Source organism: Triticum aestivum, chromosome 4B (assembly GCF_018294505.1).
Source record: "Triticum aestivum cultivar Chinese Spring chromosome 4B, IWGSC CS RefSeq v2.1, whole genome shotgun sequence".
In the NCBI taxonomy this organism is placed as follows: domain Eukaryota; kingdom Viridiplantae; phylum Streptophyta; class Magnoliopsida; order Poales; family Poaceae; genus Triticum; species Triticum aestivum.
In genome coordinates, this window is record NC_057804.1 from 672,227,156 (window position 1) to 672,250,446 (window position 23,291).

The 23,291-nt window shown below is 45.8% G+C and overlaps 1 protein-coding gene across 2 annotated transcripts; it reads left to right on the forward strand.

Moving 5' to 3' along the window:
• The first annotated feature begins 466 nt into the window (after nucleotides 1–466).
• On the forward strand, nucleotides 467–5,272 carry LOC123094075 (anthocyanin regulatory R-S protein). Of its 2 annotated transcripts, XM_044516153.1 has the most exons (9): nucleotides 472–605; nucleotides 694–859; nucleotides 993–1,253; nucleotides 2,394–2,490; nucleotides 2,584–2,598; nucleotides 2,711–2,767; nucleotides 3,729–4,370; nucleotides 4,447–4,845; nucleotides 4,954–5,272. In XM_044516153.1, the coding sequence occupies exons 2-9, from the start codon at nucleotides 720–722 to the stop codon at nucleotides 5,035–5,037; spliced, it is 1,695 nt and encodes a 564-aa protein (XP_044372088.1). In that variant the 5' UTR covers nucleotides 472–605; nucleotides 694–719; the 3' UTR covers nucleotides 5,038–5,272. The 2 variants fall into 2 exon arrangements, with proteins under 2 accessions (XP_044372087.1, XP_044372088.1); XM_044516152.1 differs by having other exon boundaries at nucleotides 467–605; nucleotides 2,394–2,598.
• Nucleotides 5,273–23,291: the final 18,019 nt, after the last annotated feature.

The following is a 23,291-nucleotide window of genomic DNA, read 5'->3' on the forward strand; positions in this document are numbered from 1 at the left end:
AAATCAGTGTACTCCCTCCGTTCCTAAATATTTGTCTTTTAGAGATTTCAAATGGACTACCACATACGGATGTATATAGACATACTTTAGAGTGTAGATTCATTCATTTTGCTTCGTGTGTAGTCATTTATTGAAATCTCTAGAAAGATAAATATTTAGGAACGGAGGGAGTATAATCTAACAATCACATGCATGATCGAAGACTTTTGCAGTGTGTCTCTGCACACAATCACATGTGTTGCTATATATGCGCTTAGAGACAAAGGTGAAAAGTTTACAATGCAGATAAGAGGTGCCTAAATATGGACCGCCCGTTGTGGCTACGGTTTTCTCACTGCCGCGGCTTACTAAAAATGGTGTTTTTGTGTTTTTGATAAAATGCCTTAAATGGAGAGTATGTTGCTAGATGTTGGTGTAACCAGGAGGGCTCTGCTGTCCGTGTCTCTGTCATTGCCCCGCTGCTCCGACTTCCGAGATTCTATATAGCTTGCCTAGGATTCTTGGCCTGCTTTCGTACATAGCAGATCCATATCTTCCTCGCTAACAGGAGCAGAAACGTGCGGCTGCTAGCTCTTCTGTTGGTCTGCAGTTTGCACACAGCTCAAGTAAGTAAGGTCTAAGCAGACTTGTTTGCTCGATCATATCTAGCTTCACTTTGTGAGTAACTCTGCATGCAATCCGATGCATATGTAGGAAACAGCTAGCTAGTGTGGTAATCAATGGCGCTATCAGCTGCCCCTGGCGTCGAGGCACCGCCGTCCGGGAAGCAGCTCAGCTACCAGCTCGCCGCTGCTGTGAGGAGCATCAACTGGACTTACGCCATTTTCTGGTCCTTGTCCACCGGCCTGCGCCCACCTGGGTAATTAACCAATCATACATCCGTACGGAGTACATTCATGTATATATAGCTGGTGACAAGTTGGTACTTTCTTAAAGCAAATTCGTAAAGTTTGTACATTTCATATCCAGAACCTATCGGTTTGATTTTGTAGAGTTCTGACGTGGAAGGGCGGCTTCTACAACGGCGAGGTAAAGACGAGGAAGATCATAAGCTCGACTACCACGGAGGTTACCGCAAACGACCTCATCCTGCAGAGGAGTGAGCAGCTAAGGGAGCTCTACGAGTCTCTCCTGTCCGGCAAGGCGGACCACCGGGCGAGGCGTCCTGCCGCCTCGCTGTCCCCGGAGGATCTCGGGGAAGCAGAGTGGTACTACACGCTGAGCATGACTTACTCATTCCGGCCTAGTCAAGGGTACGTATGCAACTACTATACGCATTCACACACAATGAACCGTAAAATCAGAAAAGATAGCAAACAGAATCTAAACCTTTTGAAATTTTGTGGCTTCAATTATGACCAAAATTTTTAGGTGCTTGCAAAATTTGGTAGCCAAATAAAATCAAATGAGCTTGTGGCAAACAAAACGAAAATTCCGCTCAAACAGTGCACACAAGTTTGAGCACAAATTTATTTAGTTATTGAAAGGAGCTCCTCGGATGTCATTTGGCCACCAAATTTTACAAGGAACCTAAAACATTTTATCATAATCAAGGCCACGAAGTTTCAGACTTTTTAGATTTTGTTTGCTATTTGGTTTTTATTTTACTGTTCATCATGCGTGCGATGCACCCGAGTGTAGAAAAACCTACGCCCAAGCTAGTTTAACTCTAAGTTCCGATAAAGGGTGATATACATAGCTAGCGTATATGGTTTGATGTATAGGAGATTCCTGCATTCATTTTTAAAGATATATAGTGAAACACTACGGTACACTCTTCAGTCTAAAAGAGAAACATGACAAAACGACATGAAAACACGGTGATAGGATTCTTATTCTTACACCGCGTAAAACTTCGACGCACCTAAAGCAAGAAGAAAAACCGGCAAAACATTACGTAATACAGTAAAACAAGTCAAGCTAGTCTGTTGTACTTACTTTGACTGTAGAGTCAAAGCGTTGTTACTGAAGTGTTTGTTCTTGAAGTGTAAGTTAATATGGTGCCACATTTTATTAGTTGCCTTTTATTTTGGAATAAAGTTTACGTGCTTGTTCAATCGGGAAGCAGCTGGTTAAATCATGGAATTATGATCCAAACAAATTAGTATCGTAAGAGTTTTTGTAGGAACTTTGTGTAGGAATAGGATTTCAATTTATTCTGCTTTCAAGTCGGGTTTTGAGCCATTAGTTTGAAATCCAATGACTCTGGTTCAGCTTCCCTCCCCACTCCCAACCCAAACTAGTCGAAGGTCTACCTCTCTTCCGGTGGCGACGCCACTTCTTAGTGCCCGCCTCCAACAAGGTCCTGGCAAGCCCTTGTTGGCGACCTCGGGCACCGTCTAATGAATAGCACCTGTGAATTAATATACTCCTACTTACCTAGTTACTTTCAGGTTGCCAGGCAAGAGCTTTGCGAGCAATGAACATGTTTGGTTGTACAATGCTCAATACGCAGACACCAAAACTTTCCAGCGCGCTCTCTTAGCAAAGGTATCTTATACATATTTATCTCAAACTGTATACATCTTTCGGTCGTTAACTAACACCATGATGCTTGCCCACGCTACCGGACGGTTAAATCAGACTGCGCCTATTCAGGTCAGCACATTACTTGTTTAATACTTCATGCATGCTTCGAGATCTCCTTATATGCGTCTATCACATGTTTACCCTCTAGATCTCTGATCTCAAGCTGGATCACATTTTTCAGACAGTCGTTTGCATTCCCTTCATGGGTGGTGTGCTGGAGCTTGGAACGTCGGATTTGGTGAGGGCATATGATTTTCGCTATAACTTTTATGTGCGAAGGATTTTCACTTTAATTTTTGAGTATCTCTCAATATATTATTTCCTTTTGTTTTGTACTTCTGTTTACGGGTGCACGCAAACTTTGAAATTGTGACGGCTTCAATTACCGGTACTCCCTCCGTCACAAATTATCGTGTATACAACTTTTTTAGAAGCATATTTTTATGGTTTAATCAAGTTTATAGAGAAAAACATTAACATTAGTAATATCAAATAATATTATATAAAAATATGTTTTACAATATTATATATAATGGCATAATCTAAGCATGGATGATTCCATCAATGGGGGTGGCGGTGTGAGACTAGAATATGACGGCACGCTAGGCAACAACGGAGGGTTATGCTTACCTTTATAGGAGCGATAGGGTCATCACAGGTGGGTGAATCGGTTCACCTGTCAACGATGATACATCAAGAGGATGATGTCTGAAAGCCCGTATGCAGTACATCTTACTTCCATAGACTATAATTGCTTGGTTAATGGCAACATTGATACTAGGCATGATATTAATTAGTGGAGGGCGCTAAACATGTTTAGCGCTGAACAACAGAGCGGTGTAGACCGTTGGATAAACGCGGTTGAACGGATGAAATGTGTTGGATCTCCACAACTCGCTATTTTTATATTGGTACTCGTTGGATAAATGCATACATGTTTTCCCCACCCATATGAGATACATGTCATTCTGACATATCACAGACTTTTCAGCAATGATCCTGCAGTGATACTTTACTTTTAAACTATTATTAATAAGTTCATTCTTTTGCGGTATGACTGGTGTAGAAAATATTTATATGTTCTATGCACAAGGTTAAGACAACCTACCACGTCAATTGTAGGACACGTTCCCCCCCCCCCTTAATAAGTCCACATTAATGAAGTGCTACTAACAAAGATCTATCAATGGATTTGCTAGGTGTTGGAGGATCCAGACATGGTGAACGGGATCGGCACATCTTTCTGGGAGCTACCCTTCCAGGCATGCTTGGAGTCAGAGGCGCCAAGCTCCAGTCCATCAACAAACGAAACTAGGAACAGGGATGTAGAAATCATCGTGTTCGAAGACCTTGATGACAATATCGCCAAGGGGTTCATCTCTGAGCTAGGCGAGGTCGAGAGCATGTCCGACGCGAACATCAATTGCGTCACCGAGGAAGTGGATGATTTCTATGGCCTCATTGAGGAGTTGGACGTGTGTGCTCTTGAGGACAACTGGGTCATCGAAAGGTCCTTTGAGTTCATGTCTTCCTTGGAAATGGCGCCAAACATGGAAGCACCAAGAATCGATGATAACACCGTAACTTTAAGTAGCTCTGTTAATGGCTCTCGTCCATCCTGCTTTACCGTATGGAAGAGGTCATCAGACTGGGAAGACATGGATGTGCGGGATCCCGGGGAGTCACAAAAGTTGTTGAAGAAAGTTGTGGCTGGCGGTGACTGGACAATGAGAGCTCAAGAAAGTAACATCAAGACACATGTCTTGTCGGAAAGAAGACGCCGGGAGAAGCTCAACGAGATGTTCCTAGTTCTCAAGTCATTGGTCCCGTCCATTAACAAGGTAGTATTATTTAGCATCCATTGCTTCTTAGCAAATTGCAGAAAATGTTTTCCATAGCTTTTTTCCTGGGTTGCAGATGGACAAAGCATCCATCCTCGCAGAGACGATAACATATCTCAAAGAGCTAGAGCAAAGGGTAGAAGAGCTAGAATCTAGCAGGACACCATCATGGCACCCAAAAGAAGGAACGGGACGGGGACTCCATGATGTTGCCGGAAGGAAGAAGATCAAACTATCAACTGGATGCAAGAGGAAGGCGTCGGAGTCAGAGAGGGAGGATGGCGATGGCCCAAGCAATGTTGTCAATGTGATCATGATGGACAAGGAGGTGATCTTGGAGGTGCAATGCCGATGGAAGAAGCTGTTGATGACACGAGTGTTCGACGCCATCAAGAACCTCCGTTTGGACATCGTCTCCGTGCACACATCCACACCGGGTGGCCTTCTTGAACTCAAGATACGAGCCACTCACCAGGTCTCAATCTCACCACCTTCTAATGGCGATCTGACAATATAGAATATATAACGTTTATTAAGGCTTCACATTATAGTCTCATTTACCAACATTGTTGGAATGTTGCAGGTTGCGGCTGGTTTTGCTACCGTGGCACCTGGGATGATCACTGAAGCGCTTCAGAAAGCTATAGGCAACCGCTGGCAAAATTAATATCAAAAGCATGACCAGACACCAGTAGAGCATGGTATAGTGCTCAGACACTGATGGTTATGTTCTTCAGATAGGACAATTGCATCAGATATGACCATATCAACATCAGACGTGAATGCACTTCATTTGTACACGATGACAAAGTGCATAGCAACGGTACATCCACCAGTGAGCAATATTGCGTGTAGAGTCAACTGATACTTTCCCACAATTGGCAGAGTATTGGCTTCCCTCACAACCATTTAGGTGACATGTGCCGGCTTCTCTCTGGTTAAAAATAATTAGGACGGACGCAAAAAAACTTGGAAAAAAGGTAGATCTCTTTGGCAATTGTGATAAATTGTGATTCTGTTATTCTAGTTTTGGAAAATTGAGGAGTTCGGGACCTTGTTTTTTGAGGGGAACTAGACCCTTCTGCATCTTGCAAAAATCTCCTTCACCAACATAATTCTATCAGAGCCAACTACTGGCAGCAAACACATTTTGATAAGGAGACAATTCGTTGCAACACGGTAATTAGGGACTACATACCAGTTCGTTTGGCCGTTTCTCCCAGAATCTTGAGAATCAGACCTCCCTCCGATTCTCCCAGAATTTGAACCCATATTTTCTTATAATCCTAACTGGATTGTCCCTAATGTTAGGTTTGTGAGAAAATTATGGGTTAAGATTGCCCGTAAATAGGTGGTGCCATTGAATAGATCTCTCTCTCTCTCTCTCTCTCTCTCTCTCTCTCTCTCTCTCTCTCTCTCTCTCTCTCTCTCTCTCTCTGAAGACAAAAGAATATACTTATCATGGTGTGTCCAATATTTGGGTGTCAAAGATTTGGAGGACCATTATCCAAAACAAGGCCCATATTCAGCCAGCGATAAGCCCCTCATCTCACCATGAGTCTGCATGTCCTCCAGCACCACCGAATGTCCAACTCATTGTTTTAGTTGTCTTTGTCTCTGATGGATTACAAGAAAGAAAACATAAACAATATTTTGTAGTAAAAGACAAGTCTTTTTGTGGCCCTGGTGTTGTGACTCTCACCTCATGGCGCCGTAAAAAACCATTCCTGTTGTTGACAGCAAGGCTTTCCGTTTATGTCGAGAGCAAATCATATCTCATAATATCTGGTGAGAGCAAAGAAATCGCTAGCAGACGGACCCTGATGCGCTACGAGTCGATCTCCCTTTGTCTTTTGCCTCCCACCACACTCGTTTCTTTGATGACTCACTCACCCCAATTATTATCGATGCATGCATATTACTGCTTACTATAGCTTACAGATCCGTCGTTTTTTGTTGGAATTTTATGCAGTGTGTCCTCAGCCCTCACATGCATGCTGCGCTCAGATAAGTAAGATAATCTAAACAAATCCACGACTATGGAGCCTGGCCTCACGTGTGTGTAGCCAAAGGATAAGAGTTTTACGATGGAGATGTGGCCTGGCTACGGTTTTCTTACTAAAAATGGTGTTTTCGTTCGTGTTTCTGATAAAATGCCTTCAAAGTAGGTAGGAGTATATATTTTGCTTGCCGTTGGTGTAACCAGCAAGCAAGCAGGAGTGCTTCTGTGTCCCTGTCATTTGCCCGGCTGCTCCAAGTTCTATCTATACAACGCATGCCTTGGATTCTTGGCCACTATATTTGCATATATATAGCTGCTCCAACTTCCTCTCCCAAGGCAAATTGTCAACTGGTCTGCGCACACACAGTAGAAAAAATATTTCTACTGTGCTTGAGCGAGTATACACTACTTCTTTGGACAAACATTTCTACTGTACACTTTATGAGTAGAAAAGCATTTGTATCTACTCCCTCCGTTCCTAAATGTAAGTCTTTGTAGAAATTTCACTATAAACCGCATACGGATGTATATAGATGCATTTTAAGTTTAGATTCATTCATTTTGCTCTATATGTAGTCCACCGAGTGGAATCTCTACAAAAACTTATATTTAGCAATGGAGGGAGTAGTATTGTTGTTATTGATAGTTACCCTATAAATTTGGTCAAACTTTGCGCATTTCTACTTCAGAGGAAACTTTTTCGTCTCATTTTCGAGCATCGAGGGCGGAAGGAGTATGTGGGTGGATTCGTTTTAATGGTACTTTGGCCGCATAATAAAGCCAAGGTACCACACATGCAGTTCTTCACCAACCAATAATCTACTGTAGTAATAGACCCAACGTTTCATTGAGCAAAATCTCTCTCTATCTATCTGGCTTGTCGTTGGAGAGGGGGAGAGTGGGAGGGGCCACGGTAGTGACATCGTGGACCTCACCAGTGTCTAGCCGCCTTGTTTCTTGTGGCTGTCAAAGTTTTGGAGGATCTGCATCCAAGATATATAAGGGCCATGTTTAACCAGCCATGCATATATAAGCCCCTGATCTCACCATGCATGTGGTCACAGAATAGATAGATATGATGCATTTGTCACTTATCATGCCAGTGTTGGGCTTGAAGATTTCTTCTCATATTTATACATATTTTTTGTTAGAAATCTTAAGAAAAAGATGGTGCCTGTTGAAGGCATCACACAAGTTGTGTTTAGAAGTACTGCAAAACAAAATACAGAGTAGCAAGCTAAACCTTGGAACATAAATACCTTTATATAAAAATACCACTAGAGTGTGTTCCTGTGGAGTTAATATAAGGCAAATGAATTGTATCTCATTGTTTACCTATATCTTCCCTTTGCAGAGCAGTATTTTCACAACCAGGGAATGGAAAAGAATATGGACGTGGTCATCAGATCGAGCCAGAAGAAGGTTTGTACTCATCACCTCTGTAGACTTAATTCTTCAAAAAATGTCCAGGATTCGAAAAGTTGGTTCAAGTATTGTAAGAAAAGCTTAGAAATTTAAATTATCTTCCTTTTCTAAAATTTGTTCAAAACTCAAAAAATGTTCCCACATTCTTGAAAATGTTCGTGTTTTAATTTTTTTTAAGAATTTCAAAATTGTTCAACTTTTCCAAAACTGATAAATAAAAATGTCGTCTTAGATAAATGTTTGCTACAGTACCCGCTAGTTTTCAAGAAATGCTCATGTTTAAAAAAAAGTTTGCGTTTTTGATAAATGTTAAAAAAATTCAAAATTATTTTGTGTTTTATATAAATGTTTGCTACGTTACCTCCTACTCTTAAAATTTGTTTGTGTTTCGAAGAACGTCCACGTTCAAAAAATGCTGATAATTTGAAAAAAGTTTGAGATTTCCAAAAATGTCCGAGTTTAATTATTTTTCACAACTTCTGCAAAATATTCGTGTTTTGAAAATATTCACTCTTTTAGAAAAAAAATGTTTCAGTTTTATTTTCAAGGTTTGGCGCTGCTAATTAATCAGAAGTGGTTGTTAGTCTTAGTGGTTGTTAGTCTTAGTGGCTATCAGCTCGTTCCTTGTAGTAGGAGGTCCTGCGTTCGCATCCTTGACTAGCATGTGTTTAGGATGGTTGTAGCAAAGCGAAAATGTAAACTTTTTTTTGAGAAATCTCACCACTTTATTAGATAATAGAAATATTCATAGGTACATTAGTCTGGTCACGGGGGAGTCCCAACCAAACATGTCGACCTACATCTAAATTACAGGCGAACTTGGCGAGATTGTGAGCCTCGAAGTTGTTTTTTCTACTCTCAAAAACAAAAGATACTAACTCAAAAGAGATCCTACGTTGCACTATTTCATGAACAATAGCTGAGTGTGGACCACCCGTCCCTTCATTTATGTCCAGTACCACGCCCTTGCAGTCTGAAGCAACTTTAATGTTAGACACCTGAAGATCCAGCGCCAACGCCAACGCCTCCCTGCACGCGAAGGTCTCCAGCGTTGTAGGATCAGTAATGCCTCGAAAGACTGCCGCCGACGAACCCAGATATAGTCCCTTCTGGTCTCAGCACACCGCAGAAACTGCCCCTCCACGCTTGTGTCGCGCGACTGCTCCGTCGACATTGATTTTCACCATCCCCACTGGTGGAGCTAGCCAGCTTCTTGTCCCTCCACTTGTCGCTACAGTCCTCATCTGTAAATTGACAGATTTCTCGAGCTGCTGCAGCTCATCAATATAAGAGTTAACAAACTTGGAGGTTTGCATTGGGGATTGGAAAATCCCCTCGTGGATGGCCTTCCTCCTGGCGTACCATATAGCCCATAGGGTGACAACAAGTTTTATGAATAAACTGTGATCCACCTCCTCACTCATGTGGAACAGCCAATGCTTAGCATTTGCCTCGCCGGTGTCTGCCATCTTCGCTACCAGCTCTGAATCACTCAACGCCCAGGTGCAGCGCGCCATAGAGCATGATACGAGCGCGTGCCTCCAGGAATCAGGGGAGCCACACAGTGGGCACGTGTCTCGAGTGGCCATGTTTCTTCGACTGAGGACGTCGGTTGTGGGTAGCCAGTGCCGGGCAAGACGCCACAAAAAGACCTTAACTTTTGATGGTACTTTCAGGGACCAAAGAGAGGTCCAGTCATTTTCTTCTCTTTCATTGCTCGAAGGTCCACTCCTCCCTTCGAGCCAGTTCTCTCTGGTGATCTTCGTCTTGATCATAAATTTATAAGCCGAGCTCACCGAGAACCTTCCCTTCTTCTCTGGATGCCAAGCCCAAAAATCATCAACGTTGCTGGTACATACTGGAATCCTCAAGATTGCCTCGGCATCTGTTGGCAAGAAAATCGACCTAACAAGATCATTATTCCAGGAACCAGTTGCTGGTAGAAGGAGCTCAGAGACCAACTCAGGAGGGTTCTGGACCAATGACAGCATTGGCCGCAATGATCCCTCCTTGGGAATCCAGTTATGGTCCCATATGCTTGTCGACTGTCCATTGCCAATCCTTCAGATGATGCCTTGCTTTAGTATGTCTCGCCCTTCCAAAATCGCTCGCCAAATCTGCGATGGTCGTGACCCTAATTCTGCCAAGAGGATATCAGTATTGGGAAAATAGAAGGCTTTCAAAATTCTCGTACTCAACGATGACGGCTCTTGCAGCACCCTCCAGGCCTGCCTAGCCAAAAGTGCGAGGTTAAAAAGCTCCAGATCTCTGAAACCCATTCCTCCCAAGTACTTTGGTCTTGTCATTACTTCCCACGAGACCCAAGCCGGCTTCCGTTGTCCCTCCTTGAAGCCCCACCAAAATTTTTGGATGATGGAATTTATGTGCTCGCATAAACCTCTAGGCAGCTTGAAACAGGACATGAAGTAGACCGGGATGGCTTGTGCAACTGCCTTGATCAACACCTCCTTTCCTCCCGTGGACAAACACTTACCCATCCAACCTTTTACCTTGTCCCATACACGATCACTCAAATGTTTGAAAGTGCCTTTTTTGAGTGTCCGACATCTGTAGGCATACCCAGGTATGACTCGTTAGGCACCTGAAGGCACCCCTTGACTGCATCTCTCACAATCTGAGGGCATCCCTTGCTAAAAAAGATAGACGATTTGTCCCTATTAATCCTTTGGCCTGAGGCCCCGCAGTAAGTATCCAAAAGGTGTGACACACCCTCCGCTCCATCAACACTCGCCTTGAAGAACAGCAGGCTATCATCCGCAAATAAAAGGTAGTTCACTGACAGTGCCGATGGTGCCACCTTGATGCCGCTGAGCTGGGATGATTGACTCTGAGATTTTAACAGGCACGAAAGGCCCTCTGCTGCCAACAAGAAAAGGTATGAAGAGATTGGGTCTCCCTGTCGAATACCTCTAGATGGTTTGAATTCTCCAATTTATTTCCACTAAACAGAACTGTGAAGGATACCATTCTGACCATTCTCATCACCATATTGATCCACGGTGCTGCAAAACCAAGTTTCCTCGTGATAGCTTCTAGATAATTCCACTCCACTCTGTCATATGCTTTCATCATGTCAAGCTTAAGAGCACAATAATTGTTGTTCTTGGACTTATTCCTCTTCATAAAATGCAAACACTCATATGCTGAAATTATGTTATCAGTTATAAGCCTGCCAGGCACGAAGGCTGACTGCTCTTCAGAAATAATCTCGGGCAATAAAACCTTCAACCGGTTAGCCAAAACCTTTGAAGCAATTTTGTAGAAGACATTGCATAGGCTGATCGGTCGAAATTGAGATAAAAGAGTAGGTTTTGATACCTTAGGGATTAGAACCAGAATCGTGTCATTGACACACTCCGGGCTTTCTTCTCCTCGCACTATACTCAATACCGCACGGGTGACCGCAGCTCCACAAATATCCCAATGTCGTTGGAGGAAGTGCGCGGGGAACCCGTCAGGCCTAGGAGCCTTCGTTGGGAACATCTGAAAAAGGGCTTTCTTCACTTCTTCATCTTTATAGGGCGCCAATAGAGTGTCATTCATTGCTGCTGTGACCTTTGAGGGTACATGTTGGATAACATCATATAGTCCCTCCACCCCCTCTGATGTGTACAGAGTTTTGTAGAAATCTAGAGCTAGTTGCTGCATTTCGGATAGGTCATCCGTTAATTGACCGTCCTGCTTCTGCAGCGCTTTGATCAGATTTTTGCGCCTTCTGTTGGACGCCCGGAGATGGAAAAAGTGTGTATTCCTATCCCCTTCTGACAGCCATGCCACTCTTGATCTTTGGCGCCACATTATCTCTTCACGAAGATAAATCGTTCGTTTTAATCTCAATATGGCTCGGTGCAGCCCTCAATGGATCATTCCTTAATCTTTCCAAATCTCTCTTCAACCTCTTTATCTCTGCCTTGACACTGCCGAAAGTTGACTTACTCCACTCGCCCAAGTTGTTAGATCGAGATTGCAAGTTCGCTCGAACTTCCGCAGCCGTAAGATTAGGGCCGTTCGCCTCCCATGCATGTTGGACGGTGGGGATTAGCTCGGGATGCGTGTCCCACATGCACTCGTACCGGAGCTGCCGCTGCACTTGCGTACTTTCTGGTGGCTCAAGCATCATTCTGATGGGCGAATGATCAGAAGTAGCGGCTGTTAGATGCTCCACAGCCGCTAGTGGAAAGCATGATCCCCACTCGGGAGTGCACAAAGCTCTATGTAGTCTGACTCTTGTGTAAGATCCCCCTGTAACTTTCTTTTCGAAAGTCCATTTGCGACCCTGGAAACCAAGGTCGATTAACTCGCACACGTCAACTGCGTCGCGGAATCCTTGAATCTGAGTAGCGAAAATGTTAACTAAGAGCATGTATAGTCGGACCCTTCAAACCCGCCTCAAACACCAGGGCAGGACACTCGGTCACTGATCGGTCACGAAAAAAGACCTAGATGGGCCCCTCAAACCGACCTCAAACGCCAGGGCTGACTGGCACCCCTCATTTCCAGCCCAAATATGGAGCGGATATGGGGGAGCTCGGGCGCGCCCGGACACGACCACCTAGCCCGCACTGACCCGCATCTACCGCACATATATTCGTCCCCATCCGCTCGTCGGACCAAACCCTAGAGCCACTTCACTCCACTCCCCGCCACTCCCATCTGCCACCGAAGATTACCTCCGGTGATCTCCGGCCTTCTTCGACATAGCGGGCAGCGGATCTGTGTCCTTCACCTCTAGATCCATCGACCATGAGCTCATCCCACGCGGCCCCGAGGAGGAGATGGCCGTCCGGGTTCCGCTCCGCCACTCTCGGGAGGCGGCTGCATGACGACAACGCTTAGACTCGCAACGCCGGGAATCCATTGCATCCGCACAACCGGTTCTTGGATCCGGCGTAGCTACCTCACCGGAGGCGGTGTTGTTCGTTTGGTGTCTGAATGCCGTGGCGAAAACGCAACCCCTCCGTTAGCGTGCCGAGCATGAAGCATGGCCCTCCTCGGACGATGTCATGGCGCGGCATGCTCGCCGGGCGAGGCAGCATGCACATGAGGCGGTGGAGGCCCTTGCGGTGGTGGACGTTGGAGAGGCAGAGTCACACTCTCCGGCGCCCCGTAGGGTGCACCAGTGCGGGCGCCGCAACAGCGTCCTTCCCTGGAAGGACCCGTCATTGACCTCACGTCCACCGGCACCGGCCATGTTACGGGCTTCGACGAGGAAAAGTAGGGCATGGGAGACGGCGGTAGATCGAGTCCCGTGAGCCGGCTAGTGTCCCATGTCCTACTCTACCTCACCAGCGGCCGGACATGGGCGCGGCGGAGCCGGATGACCTCCGCTTAGTATTAGGTTTACGTTGCACGTAATAATATGGATTTAAGGTTCCTAATCTGAGGTATCCGGATGTAGAATCCATTATTTAAGGCGTGACCGGTCAATGTCCGCAGACGGTCAGGGCGCGTCCGCGGGCGTTTCACAGACCGGATTTGCAAGGTCCGGTTGTAGATGCTCTAAGCGACTAAGCATACCAACTCCACGATTTAATTGCAGTGAAGTGATTACAGTTAGCTGTTGCAATCTTGCATGCATACGTCGGATACATGTGCAGTTTATACAAACATGAATGGGTGGTTCGTAAATACTTGTACGTACCCGACTTCAGTTTGCATGCATAATAAACATTTGCAATTCAACCGACTGGCCGTCTAGTAAAAACTGACTCCCAACAGAACGATGTGATTTGGAAGAATTTGGTAGGCTGAATCCCAACAGAATGTGATCGTATCGTCCTTGCTTTCTGTTTGTGGTGAGGATGACTGTGCTAGTGATGGCAACAGCTAACAACACATGAAGGTACGGGAGGGTGCATGATTGTTGTGTTTCTTCTTATTATTTCTACTTTGCTATTCTTCGGTTGTGTGCATCGATTCCAATGCGATGACTTCTTCGCAAAAAGTGGAGGATGGGATCGAAGGACAAGCAGGATTGGAATGATGGGGTGATTCTGTTGCTGGCGTCCAGAGTGAGTGGTAACTTCATTTTGTGCTCTTGTTCGTTGTTCTCAGCTTCTATGGCTTACTGGTTTTGGTAGGCTGTACGTAGCCCTTCGTCGGCTTTGTGTATGTCTCGGGTGTTCATTTGGGCTGAGGTATGCACGTGTGTGAAGGTCGTGTTAACAGTGTTGTTGTAGTTGTCAGTTTTCTTCATTGAAAATTGGGGGAAAAGAGTTGCTCGGTTTGAAAATAAAACAATTTATATATATGTTATATACGTGGCTAGCTGCCTCTCTAGGCCTTTACCCGTCCCTCTCCCTCTCTCTCTCTCTTGCCTTGATAGAATTTGATTCTGCCGTTAGCTGTTGCAATCTTCAGCCCGGAAGCAAACGACGCATGCAGCTGCATGCGTACGTGGGATGCATGTGAAGCTCATCCATACAGGAATGCATGGGTGCTATTTTGGTGTACCCGACTTGTGGCAACCTTTCAAGATCGAGGGAGAGAAGGGAACGGGTCAGATTACAGATGCGTCGTCGCATCACCTCCTCTCTACTACGGTCCCGCTCGGTAAAGTTTATCGGCATGTTAAAGTTTGGCATATATCCTCATGTGCTAAGGTGCAAAGTCATTGTCATTCTGATCTCTATGGGTACGCCTGCCACATTTTTGCACAGGGGCATTCTGGGACAATTCTCATTGGACGACGGAATATCTTCTACAAAAACACATCGGTTTTCTCGACCCACTTTGTTGTTACTTGATTCCGATGGATAAAACCACTATACATCCACGGATTATCTACCATCCTCTGCTTTATTGGAAGCAACACAACAAAATTAAGGTTTTATTTAAATTAATCACATCGAATTTTTATTTTCTACCGGGTTGATGAGAAACGGCATTGAATCTACCTACATCTCCAATAGGTAAAGAGGGTCCTAATCCCACCCCAGGATGTGTAGATTGAGTACGTTCTTCATACTCTACCCCGTTCCAAGACAAAATTTTGGCAACTCCTCCCCCCTATTCCCCGGACACACGCCTAGGAAAAAAGCCGGGAGAATATGCATTCAGAGAACAACGGGGAGGCGCCGCCTAAATCCTGTCTCGGAACGGGGTAGAGCATGAAAACGTACCCAATCTACACATCCTCAGACTGTCCGTGAAAAATGCTGGACAATCTGAAAGAGTTGCGGTGATAAATACACAAAGACACGTATGTTACGCGACTAGACATGAAAATGGAATCGTGACATGAAAAAAAGCAAATGAAGAGATGGATTTGTAACTCACCCTCGACTGTAGAGGATGTAGTCGAACAACGGAGGGATGCTCAAGGACCACAACTCTAACGGCGATCACTCAATGGGGATTTCCCTATTAATAAAGCAAACCAACCAACAAATAAACCAGTTTGCACAATCAACTTGAGTAGCAATTTCAAACAGCACAAGCAAGCGGCAATGGAGGTGTCCATACTCCAATACCAAAAGATGCCTAAACGAATGAATAGAACAAAGCTATATAAGACAACTTTGAAGAGTGAGGACGTTTGGCTGCCGAGAGTCGAATTTTTAATTTTGAATATAAAGGTCTCCATAGAGCTCGGCCTCCAGATGCAATTTCCGAAGATGAGTGAGGACGTTTGGCTGCCGAGAACAATGGAGGCCAAAAAATTTCAAATTTCAAATTTTCTGTTTCAAATAATTCTGAAAAAATATGCATGTATATAAGGATGTAATCTACATGTGCATAGAAATTCACGATGAAATACCTTGAATTGCGACATGTACAAAAAAGGCAAATTCATGGTCTAGTAGGATGAATAGTATCATGTGTTAAAAAGCTTTAGATTTGTCTTTTTTGCACAGCCCATAATTCAACGTATTTCGTCCTGAAAAATGTACGCACTTATGCATTATGCATTTGTCTATCTCTGAATTCTTTTTTTCAGATTGTTTTTGAAAAGTAGAAATATGAATTTTGATGAATTTTAAATTTCAAATTTAAAGGTCTCCATGGAGCTCGTCCTCCAAATGCAATTTCCGAACATTGAAGTATATCCTTATTTAATTTTTTTAGTTTTATCAAGAACACTTGACGCTTACTGTTTTCTTCTCATTCTTTATTAGTCTAGCCAGTAGGATACTACATGCATACTTGATGTTAGGTGGGACTTGCAGCATGAGTGAGTCAATAATAAAGCGCTTGCTTCAGCTACCCAACAAGAAAGAGAGGGAGATGGTTGGATGTGCAACTGCTTTCCCCCGTTATCTGCTCAATGCCGTGACAGCAAAAAGAGTCACACGCCATCTGGCCTCAGCGTCGGCCCGATGGCTGCTGTTGCACACGCCAAGGACGCCGCCAGCGTCACCGTCGAGCTCGCGGACGAGGCGCGCGTCCGCGTCCAGGCCTGCAGCGACTGGATCATCGACTCGGTGGCAAACGGCGGTGACATCTACGGCGTCACCACGGGCTTCGGTGACATCTACGAAGGAAAATGCAGACAATAATGAATAAATAACTCTGAATTTTATATCATGACAGACTGGCAAATGTTTTAGTTGCTTCCAAAGTTTCATTATGGAACGACATTTGTAGGACTCACGGCGAAAAAGATGAGCACCCTACAAAGCTTTCGAAAATAGCTTCTTTTGGATCATCGGTTTTCTTTAGCCACGAGCTCCAGAAATGTTATTTCATGATGTAACCTTATAAGCACTCAAAACATTTGTCTATGTATCATAAAAATACTAAAATTACTTAGATACTTTGTAAAAAAAATAGATTTCCAAGCTCGTTTGAGCTCAAGCTAAGAAACATCAGGAACCCACTAGAGAGTGCATTTTCTACCATGCACGGTATATACTGTGCATTTATCTGCCGCTTAATTATTTCAGGGTCCTAAAGAAATCACAATCTAACCTGCTGTACATTTCACTTTTCTCCACCTTTCTGTCACGTGGTCAGTTTGTGTGTGTCAGCCTTTTTTAAATAGCGTCCTTCCGTTTGAATGCCTCCCACTCGTTGCAACTCTATCCCAGAAATATATTTTCACTTTCTATTTAACGATCTAGTTGCTTGATATCTTCTGAAATAAAAGTTTGTGTTATATTCTATTTGGACAAATATGTTTATACCAAAGAGATATATTAAAAAAGACCTATAGAAAATTGGCCTATGAAAAACTCGATGAAATGGCACATACATCAGTTTTTTACAGTTTCGTAAGGCCTCTCCACGTTTCATATCTGAATTTTATAATTTTTGAAAATATATTCAAGAGTGATCTTATTTCAATGTTCTTTTCACAAGGAACATAAATACGCAAATGTATTGTAAATCAAACTTATGGTTCAAAAGATAAAACAAATATAACTTTTAGAATCATATGAAAAAAACCTGAGTGAGTGTAGTACTACTCGTCTCTACTTTAATTTGTGACTGAGAGGAGAGATATTGCACGTAATAACTACGGGAAAAGGTTGTCCGGGAAAATAGTGACTGATTGATATGAGAGGTGACAAAAATTAATAGAAAGAAGGGGTCATGAATTTGAGGTTAACTAAGCAACACAACGACCAGATGCATTCTTCTTCTTATATGAAAAGGCAGTGCTCCTGCCGGTTCGTAAAAAAAAATCCGAATCTCAAAGATAACCAGTGGCTGATACATGCACGCTACAAGGGAGAATGTATTTTCTCGAACCCACTACCGTCCCTCCCTTTGTTAGCGGTGGCTACTGCCAAAATTGCAGGAGTACTAAAATATGCGCATGGTGTTGAGATGCAAAATTGTATACTCACCTGACAAGCTCGACCTGGAGGCCGTGCCCATCTTTTGTGCGACGGTGAGATGTGCCACCGAAGCCCATGGTGACGCCGTAGATGTCACCGCCGTTTGCCACCGAGTCGAAGATCCAGTCGCTGCAGGCCTGGACGCGGACGTGCGCCTCGTCGGCGACGGCGAGCTCAACGGTGACGCTGGCCGCGTCCTTGGCTTGTGCAATGGCAGCCACCTGGCCGGCCCTCAGGCCGGCCCCCAGGATCCTGACGACAGGCTCACGGAATCACGCCACCATGCGCTTGACCTCGTCGAGGTGGCTGCCGGTGAGCTCGGCCGGCGCGACACTCGAGAAATGCGCCATTTCTTGTTGCTAGTGGATGAGGGTGATGGTTCGGTTGAGGGTAGTGGATGATGAACCGAGCTCTTCTCTTGGAGGGAGCTAAGGCAGATGGTATGCTTAAATAAGAGATGGGGCGAAATTGCCGCTATCGCCGGGCAAGGCTCTCCGCCACGCGATCTGCGTGTGAAACGGCGATACGATGAAACGGGAAGGGAAAAAGATGGTGTGTGTTTTTGGTGTCACGGCATTGAGGAGATAACAGGGGAAAGCGGTTGCACATCCAACCATCTTTTTCTTGTTGGGTAGCCGAGCACTACTAGAAAAAACCTTATACACGGCATCTTAGCAGTAGCGCTGGACAAAACAGGGCGCTACTGCTATTTAGTAGTAGCGTTTTTAAATAGACTGCGCTACTGCTACTATTTTAGCAGTAGCGTGTTTTGCGAAACCGCGCTGCTGCTATATTTGTACTGGGCGCAGATGGCTAGCCCCACTTAGCAGTAGCGCGTACCACTGACAAGCGCTACTACTACGGACTGTAGCAGTAGCGCGTTTCTCTGAAACGCGCTACTACTTACTTACCTTATCCTGAAGCGGTTCACCCTCTTACACTCACTCCCTCTCACTCGCTCTCGCCCGCACCGAACCCGTACATCGTCCGCCGCCGCCACGCTGCTCCTCGCCGAGGTACTCCCCCGTCCTCCTCTGGCCGCCCTCCTCCCACCGCCCCTCTCCCTCCTCCTCCTCCGGCCGCCCCTCCCTCCTCCTCCTCCGGCCACCCCCTCCCCCTCCACCCCCCGCCCCCTCCCTCCTCCTCCTCCGGCCACCCCCTCCCCCTTAACCCCCCGCCCCCTCCCTCCTCCTCCTCCGGCCACCCCCTCCCCCTCCACCCCCGCCCCCTCCCTCCTCCTCCTCCGGCCACCCCCTCCCCCTCCACCCCCCGCCCCCTCCCTCCTCCTCCTCCGGTCCCCCCCCTCCACCCCCCGCCCCCTCCCTGCTCCTCCTCCGGCCGCCCCCTCCCTCTTTTTTCTGTTTTCACTGTAGTTATTTACTATTGTATAATGTAGTTTTTTTTACTGTTTTTAGTAAGTGTTTAAAATAATTAGTAAGTAAATTAATAAACTAGTTGTACTAGTTTAGTTTAGTAAGAACTAGTTGAATTAATAGAACTAATGTATTTTTAGTAAGAAAATTAATATAACTAGTTGAACTAGTTTATTTTAAAAAAAACTAGTTTATTTCTATTTATAGTAAATTTATATTTAGTAAGAACTAGTTGAATTAATAGAACTAGTTGAACATGTCACATTTGTTGTTATTTTTTAGTTTAAGCAATTATTCCCGCATCGACATCGACGATGCCTATCCCGCATCCTCGTCGTTGATACCCATCGTTCGCTAGGGTTTTAGTTGTATTAGTGATGTTATATGTATGATACTATTCGGGATGTGTTAGTGATAACTTATAGGGTTTTTCTTTTGCAGAAATCAAGGAGCCCCTCCATCATCCCCGTCGTCGTCCCCGTCACCGACCCCCTCCAACCTCTAGGTGAGACCATCCAAATCTCCATGTCAATGTGAGTCCTATAAGATATGATGTAGATAAAAACATGTATATCTTTTGTTGCTCAAATAGGATATGTGGTTGCCCAAGTGGCCGGTCATGTTCAGGTTACACCTCCGAGTGGCCTATGTTTTGCCGGAGTGTTGATTAATTTCCGTTCCGGCAAATTTCAGGCGCTCGATATGTCCTGTTTTAGCAAAGGTCATGCCGGAATTTTCCGTGAATTCTGGCATGACTTGTGCTAGAATATGTAGGAAATATCGAGTGACCTGTATTTTCTAGGAAGATAATTAAATGATATTTCGGGTTGACTTTAAGTCTGTCGAGGCCGAAGAATCCCGACTGTTGTCGTGGGGGTCGTTTCTCCTTCTTCTCCAGGTGCTAGACCTTTGTTATGCACTAGGGGAAGGAGAAGTAGCGACCATCACCGACGGTCACAAATGTCAGAGAGGAATCAGTGAGGGAGAGTCTCCACCATATATGAGAGGACGAAGAATCCCGACTGTTGTCGTGGGGGTAGCTTCTCCTTCATTTCCGTGTGCTAGACAATTTGGTGTAATGCACTCGGGAACGAAATGAGGAGCTACCATCACCGACGGTCGAATCTATACACCACGTGAGCTGAGAGTTTTCAAGAAAAGACTCGATAGACCGATAGTCAACCCGTGAGGAATAATGAACAAGCTGAGAGTTTTAATTGTACAAGTTTAATCTTTGAATTATGAACATAGGAAATGTCGTCGAACGAAGAAGGTCCCGGGGAGTGCTCCTGGTGCGGCGACAACAGGGGTTTCTGCGACAGGCCTCACCTGGACGAAGGTCGGCGCTTCAACATTAAGCTCGAGGAGGCCTTCGATTGTGATACCGTAAGCTACGACGCAAAGTGTTTTTTTCGTAATTAAGCTCGACTTCTACTACTTCAATGTGTAATTTTCGTCTTTCACAATTCGACTAGCTTATTCCATGCCATGCAAGACACTATGTCTTAGAGAGGATGGGTTTTGAAGATCATGAGAGGAATGAAACAAAGAAAATTCACATGACTACTAATAGCAAGACTTCACCCATGTCCTCAAGAACAAACGTAACTACTCACAAAGCATATTCATGTTCATGATCAGAGGAGTATTATATGCATTAAGGATCTGAACATATGATCTTCCACCAAGTAAACCAATTAGCACCAACTACAAGGAGTAATTAACACTACTAGCAACCCACAGGTACCAATTTGTGGTTTTGATACAAGATTGGATACAAGAGATGAACTAGGGTTTTGAGAGAAGATGGTGCTGGTGAAGATGTTGATGGAGATTGACCCCCTCCCGATGAGAGGATCGTTGGTGATGACGATGGTGATGATTTCTCCCTCCCAGAGGGAAGTTTCCCCGGCAGAACAGCTCTGCCGGAGCCCTAGATTGGTTCCGCCAAGGTTCCGCCTCGTGGCGGCGGAGTTTCATCCCATAAGCTTGCTTATGTTTTTTTTTTCAGGGTAAGAGGCTTCATATAGCAGAAGATAGGCACCAGAGGGCCAACAGGGGGCCCAGGAGACAGGGGCGCGCCAGTAGGGGGGGCGCCCCCCACCCTCCTGGCCAGGGTGTGGGCCCCCTCTGGTATTTTCTTTGCTCAATAATTCTTATTAATTCCAAAAGTGACTTCCGTGGAGTTTCAGGATTTTTGGAGCTGTGCAGAATAGGTTTTCAATATTTGCTCCTTTTCCAGCCAGAATCCCAGCTGCCGGCATTCTCCCTCTTCATGCTAAACCTTGTAAAATAAGAGAGAATAGCCATAAGTATTGAGACATAATGTATAATAACAGCCCATAATGCAATAAATATCGATATAAAAGCATGATGCAAAATGCATGTATCAGTAAGGCACGGTCGAGCGGGTATCGCCAATGGTAGTAATGGGGGAAGGAGACCATGGAGCCACCTGCTCGATAGTCCCACTCCCCCCACCACCACCATCAACGCGGCATGGCCCCCGTCCGTGCTGCTGGGCAAAGTCCCGCGAAGAGGTGAAGTCGCGGGCCTCCTGCCCACGCCCCTCTCCAGCTCGCTTGGGACCGTTGGAGGAGAAAGGGCTCCATGGACCTCCTGTCTGAGCCCCTCCCCAGCAAAGCTCGAGGCCGCCGTGGGTAGGCGGGCGCTGCGCGCCTCCTGCCCACGCCCCCCCCCCCCCCACACACACACACACGGTCAGCATACCATCCGAACCAATGGTCGTGGAGATCATCGGATCACTCGTCCCCATCGTGACCAGGCCAGCGTCAGAAAGTGTGTCTCGTGCCTCCTATGCGGCCAGCTTTGGGATAACCATCACCTCTCTCGGCGTGACCGTCAGCCCGGAGTCCACCCGCTGAGAAGAGAGAATCGTCGGTGACTCAACAGTCAGGGACTATCACCGATGGTAACTCAAGTTCCGCCGGATCATCCGCCTCTACTCGGTTGCTCCATAACCGACTAGGCACTGACCTCGCTCCAAAAGTACCAAACCGAAGTGTGTTCACCGGAGTTGTGGATGGTGGTGCCTCCTTGGTAGATATATCCATCTTATCCAGTTGTGAATTCGGCCCCTTAGCCGACTCTCGTGGCGTATTCTTGGGCCCCTTATCTTGATTCCCGGGTGCTCCGTCTCCCTCAGTTGTGTCCATATCCTAATGTTCATCCCTCTCCTGAGGAATCAGTGTGTCCTCAATCCCGATCTCTAGGATGTATGTGACTCCGGCATGTGTCCACTTGACTACATCCGGCACAAGCTCAATGCTAACTACACTGACAAGTAACCTTGCAGCTCCCTGTGCACGAGTGAAAGGCATGTCAACCTGTTCCGTCTTGCCAATCAAAGGTCCCCAACTCCAGGCTACCAGAAAGTGCTTAATCGGTTTGGGTGGTGCGCCATAGAACCATACCCATACCTTCTCTAAAGGTGTACCCTCTGGTTGTTGCTGCTTCCACTCATCGAATGCCATGATAATGTTGGTACTCGGAACTCTGCACATACCCCACTTGAGAATATGCAATTGATCCTCTTTAGTGGGGAAATCCATCTTGTAAGTCTGGTTCTCCAACTTGTCAAGATGCCACTGAAAATTGCCCGGTACCAGCTCTCGCAACTGCCTCACAATCTGAGCCTCTGTCATATACCCATTGGTAACCTTAACCACTGCTGGGAAAGAACTTTCCACCACCTGGGTTAGAGGAGCCACATCCGGTGACTCAAAAAACATCAATTCTCTGCAGCACACTCCAAAAATATTCACCCCTGGCTTAGGACCGAAAAGGAGTGGGCAGTCACCGGACACATGCTGCAATCTGAGGCAGTAGTCTCAAAGTTCATTAGTACACTCTGCAACAAAGTGTCCGGGCTCACCACACCTATGGCAAGGCAGTTTCTTCTTCTTAATGACCCACTTCGAAAGCATTTCACCATCCGCTTTGTTCGAAGGTTTGTCCGCCCCACCATCACCTGACTTAGTAGCTCCAGTGGCCGCTAGAATAGTCACCGCTGCCAAGGCTCTGACTGTGTCTACAGCCACTGCCGGCAAATCAGGTACAACCGCTGCCGCCGTTGCTATGGTATCCACCACCGCCACCTAGGGCGCATGTGTCGCGTCAACAGTCGGTGGTGGTGGTGGTGATGGAGGTGGAAGCGGTGGAGGTGGGCGCCTCGCACCTCCTCTCCGGCCACGGCGATGTCCACCTCGGAAACGGTCATTAGGGCCGGCGACCCCTTCCACAAAATTGTCGGGCGGACCCTGGAAGCCACGTCCTGGGCCACCGCCATTGTGCCAGT